This window comes from Chiloscyllium plagiosum, unplaced genomic scaffold, assembly GCF_004010195.1.
Source record: "Chiloscyllium plagiosum isolate BGI_BamShark_2017 unplaced genomic scaffold, ASM401019v2 scaf_37306, whole genome shotgun sequence".
Classification (NCBI taxonomy): Eukaryota; Metazoa; Chordata; class Chondrichthyes; order Orectolobiformes; family Hemiscylliidae; genus Chiloscyllium; species Chiloscyllium plagiosum.
The window spans coordinates 1-4,878 of NW_025205713.1; the positions used below are offsets into that span (position 1 = coordinate 1).

The 4,878-nt window shown below is 48.5% G+C and overlaps 1 protein-coding gene across 1 annotated transcript; it reads left to right on the plus strand.

Moving 5' to 3' along the window:
* Positions 1-522: 522 nt before the first annotated feature.
* On the plus strand, positions 523-4,566 carry LOC122546463 (ribosomal protein S6 kinase alpha-4-like; the record flags this gene model as incomplete). Its single annotated transcript, XM_043685169.1, has 2 exons — positions 523-670; positions 4,411-4,566. Coding segments are annotated over 2 exons (304 nt in total), but the record flags the coding sequence as incomplete, so codon positions are not given.
* Between the last annotated feature and the right edge of the window lie 312 nt (positions 4,567-4,878).

The window sequence follows — 4,878 nt, forward strand, 5'->3', positions numbered from 1 at the left end:
AGTGAGCTTTACCCTGTATCTATCCCCGTGCTGCCCCTGTCCTGGGGAGTGTTTGATGGGGGACAGTGTAGAGGGAGCTTTACTCTGTATCTATCCCCGTGCTGTCCCTGTCCTGGGGAGTGTTTGATGGGGGACAGTGTATAGGGAGCTTTACTCTGTATCTATCCCTGTGCTGTCCCTGTCCTGGAGAGTGTTTGATGGGGGACAGTGTAGAGGGAGCTTTACTCTGTATCGATCGCTGTGCTGTCCCTGTCCTGGAGAGTGTTTGATGGGGGACAGTGTAGAGTGAGCTTTACCCTGTATCTATCCCCGTGCTGTCCCTGTCCTGGGGAGTGTTTGATGGGGGGGACAGTGTAGAGGGAGTTACTCTGTATCTAACACCGTGCTGTCCCTGTCCTGGGGAGTGTTTGATGGGGGACAGTGTAGAGGGAGCTTTACTCTGTATCTAACCCCGTGCTGTCCCTGTCCTGGGGAGTGTTTGATGGTGGACAGTGTAGAGAGAGCTTTGCTCTGTAACTTCAGTGGATTTAATGCTGATGGTTCCCTCTGCCCAGACTATGTGAGTGGTGGAGAGCTGTTCACCCACTTGTACCAGCGAGACCACTTCAGTGAAGCAGACGTACGGATCTACATTGGTGAAATTGTTCTTGCCCTGGAACATTTACACAAGGTAAGTGTGAACCTGTCACCTTCTGACTCTGAGGCAGCCCATCACCCCACCCTCTGTCTCTCCCCCAGCCTCCACTGATGCTCGGATCGCTATAATTGACATTTCCATAGTTCCTGAAACACTCCTGAAAAACTCCAATCAGAGACAATCTAATCACCACCCTTTGATATTCAATGGTGTTACCCATCACTGAATCCCTCCCCCACTATCAACACCCCGGGGGTTACCGTTGACCGGAAACTCAACTGGACCAGCCACAGTGGCTCCAAGAGCAGCTCAGAGGCTGGGAATCCTGCAGCGAGTAACTCCCCTCCTGACTCACCCCCCCCCCAAGTACCCACCGACGCTCAGTAGCAGCAGTGTGTACCAGCCACAAGATACACTGCAGAAACTCATCAAAGATCCTCAGGCAGCACCTTCCAAACCCACGGCCACTTCCATCCAGAAGGACAAGGGGCAGCAGATACCGGGGAGCACCACCCCCCTGCAAGTTCCCCACTCCCCATCCCGATTTGGGAAATCTATCGGCCGTTCCCTCAGTGTGGCCGGGTCAGAATCCCGGGATTCCCTCCCTCAGGGACACTGTGGGTCTAACCCACAGCACACGGACTGCAGCGGGTCAAGATGGCCGCTCACCCCCACCTTCTCAAGGGGGGCAACTAGGGACGGGGGGGGGAATAAATACTGGGCCCAGCAAAAATCACCCATGTTCCAAAACAGCTTCAAAGGTCCATCCTCTGAATTAACTTGCTACCTCAATCCTTGCTTAAACTCTGTCGCCGTTTGGAATTAGAGCTCTCTTGAGTTTTCAGAGCAATGGACCAAATCAATATAGCCACAGCTTTCCATCTCACCGATGGCATGGATAGGGTGACTGCACTCACTCCTTTCCCCAGGGTTGGGGAATCAAGGAACGAGAGGGCATCAGTTTAAGGTGAGAGGGGAAAGAATAAAAGGGAACCTGAGGGGCAACTTTTATACCCAGAGGGTGGTACGCAGATGGAATGAGCTGAAAGAGGAGGTGGTTGAGGTGGGTACATTAACAACATTTAAAAGGCATTTTCTGGTCTCATTCCTATCGGAAAGATGTTGTGAAACTTGAAAGGGTTCAGAAAAGATTTACAAGGATGTTGCCAGGGTTGGAGGATTTGAGCGACAGAATGAGCTGAAAGAGGAGGTGGTTGAGGTGGGCATTTTCTGGTCTCCTTCCTATCGGAAAGATGTTGTGAAACTTGAAAGGGTTCAGAAAAGATTTACAAGGATGTTGCCAGGATTTGAGCGACAGGGAGAGGCTGAACAGGCTGGGGCTGTTTTCCCTGGAGTGTCGAACGCTGAGGGGTGACCTTAGAGAGGTTTATAAAATCTCGAGGGGCATGGATAGGGTAAATAAACAAGGTCTTTTTCCCTGGGCAGGGGGAGGGGCCAGAACTAGAGGGCATAGGTTTAGGGTGAGAGGGGAAAGATTTAAAAGGGAGCTAAGGGGATATCTGGTTGGCGTGGACGGGTTGGACCAAAGGGTCTGTTTCCGTGCAGTACATCTCTATGTCTCTATAAATACATGGATAGGAAAGGTTCAGAAGGATATGAGCCAAATGCAGGGAAATGGGGTTAGTATGGACAAACATTTTGGTCAGCATGGACCAGTTTGGGTGGAAGGGACTGTTTCCACGCTGTAGGACGCTCTGACTCTGTATCGGATAATATTGAGATATTTGTCCCATATTTCACTTGGAATTTGTGAGATGCCCATTGAGATGGATGACTGCCTGTTTGCTCTGGATCATTAATTTCTCCAGATAAAACATTTACATTTATCATCTCCTAGAGACTGTTCATCCCCCGTTTATCTCTTTGTGTGGGTTTTTGGTTTTTTTTTTGCTTTTTTTGTATCAATGTCCTGTTTCAGCACGTTTTCTGAAAGTGACCTGCTTTCTTACAATGCTGGCATTGCCTGTTTCTCAAACCAGACATTGTTGATGCCTCCACAGCTTTGACAAGGACTTTCAGGGTCTGGCATCTGTCCTACCTGTTGCCTCGAATTATTTGGTGTGCGTTTTGTATCTCAAGAAATGAAGAGATCCCACCAATATACTGAGCTAAGCTTCATTTCCTTATATTAAGGTTGTTCTGTCTTTCTCTCAGATCTTGACTTTTACTCACACTTGAATGGCTTTCTCTAGAGTTGGGTCTTCTTTGGACTGTCATAAATCTGACGAGGATTCCTCAGTGATGCCGACAACAATCTAATGTGAATTCTGATTTTACATCACAATGATACACCTGTCCATTGGCCTGTAGAGGCATTAATGAAATGGTCTATGTATTTACCACCTTTTTCTTCTTGAATCTTACCCTTTCAAGAATTTAATTAGTTCCAACATTGAAGTAATTGCTAAAGGCTGTCGACACATCTTCATATTATTTCCCTTTTGTTTCAATTATCCCTTGGTGACCAAGTATAGAATCTACTAAACTTCCAAATAGATGTAGAAATGCATTTGCTTGTTCAGCTTAAGTCTTTATATCCAGTATTCAATACTGGACAAAAAGACTTAAGCTGAACCAACAAATGCATTTCTAAAGCTGTTTGGAAGTCTGGTGGAGGGAACATTTCTTGGAATATAATATAGAAGATATTCTACACTCGAAGAAATGTTCCCTCCATGATGTCCAATTTTGTATAGTATTTCACAGTCTCTGAAACAAAACCCTCCCAGCTATACTCAAATACCATCGCTCCTGATTGGGATTGGGTGGCTTATCTTCTGTAATAGTGGCAATCCTCCTGCGCTTTGCTGCTCTTCTGACAGGGTTTCCCTCCGTCTCACGACGGCAGTGGAATTTGTAACTGGGAACACCACCATCTTCAAATTCCCCTCCGAGCCACTCATCATTCAGCGAGGAAATAAGCCCTCCTCTCATTTGTCTCTCCACCCTTGAGGCTCTCTGCCCGTATTCCTGATGAAGGGCGTTTGCCCGAAACGTCGATTTTCCTGCTCCTCGGATGCTGCCTGACCTGCTAGGGGTTTTTCCAGCGCCACCTCTAATCCAGACTCTGGTTTCCAGCATCTGCAGTCATTGTTTTTACCTTGGAAATATGCCGGTGTTAGCTTCAGTATTGCTAGGTCAAAATCCTGGGAACACTCTCCCTAAAGTTACTGTGGGCCAACCCACAGCACGTGGACTGCAGTGGTTCAACAAGGCAGCTCACCCCCACCTGCTCAAGGGGCAACTAGGGACGGGGGATAAATGCTGGGCCCAGATAGCAACACCCACCTCCCACAAGATTAATAAAATAAATAAATAAATAAATGAAGTTGATCCCATACCTTGAGACTGTGGTGGCGTGTTTAAGGTAATGGACCCTTGGCCCTGTCCCCCACAAGCCCGTAAGGCAGAAATTGCTGGAGAAACTCTGCAGGGCATATGGCTCCTCTTCAGGGCTAGAAAACAGTGATTTCCAAGCTACAGCCAGAGGGTGATGTGGAGCAAGCGGAACAGAGGACACCTGCAGCAACAGACCAAGTGGATGCAAATGGCGGTGAAGGAGTGATAGAGTGGTCAAATAGGTGTTAATGGTAAGTGTAAAAATGCGAACAACAAAGTCTAGTCAGGCTGGTTGGCATGTTCCTCTGTTGTATGGTTTTTTTTGTTGCTTTGGTTTGATTTATGATTGTCACATGTCCCGAAATACATGAAAACTATTGTTTTTGACGTAACTCAATGTCCCCCTCTTACAGTTAGGGATCGTGTACAGAGATGTCAAGCTGGAGAACATCCTATTGGACAGCGAGGGACATGTGGTCCTTACTGACTTCGGGCTGAGCAAAGAGTTCCTCACAGACGAGGTGAGCTGTGCAGAAGGATCCTGGGAGTTCAGCAGGTCAGCCAACTGATACTTGACCTCTGCGGTGTGGGTCAGGAGCCCAGGGATGGAGAGATGAGCATCTTGGGAAATCTCTGACCCTCCGATAGTGCGCACTCTCTCAGCACTGACCCTCCGACAGTGCCCACTCCCTCAGCACTGACCCTCCGACAGTGCAGCACTCCCTCAGTCCTGACCCTCTGACAGAGTGGCACTCCATCCGCACTGACCCTCCGACAATGCGGTGCTCACTCAGCACAGACCCTCTGACAGTGTCCGCTGCGTCAGCACTGACCCTCTGACAGTGCCCACTCCCTCAGCGCTGACCCTCCGACAGTGCGGC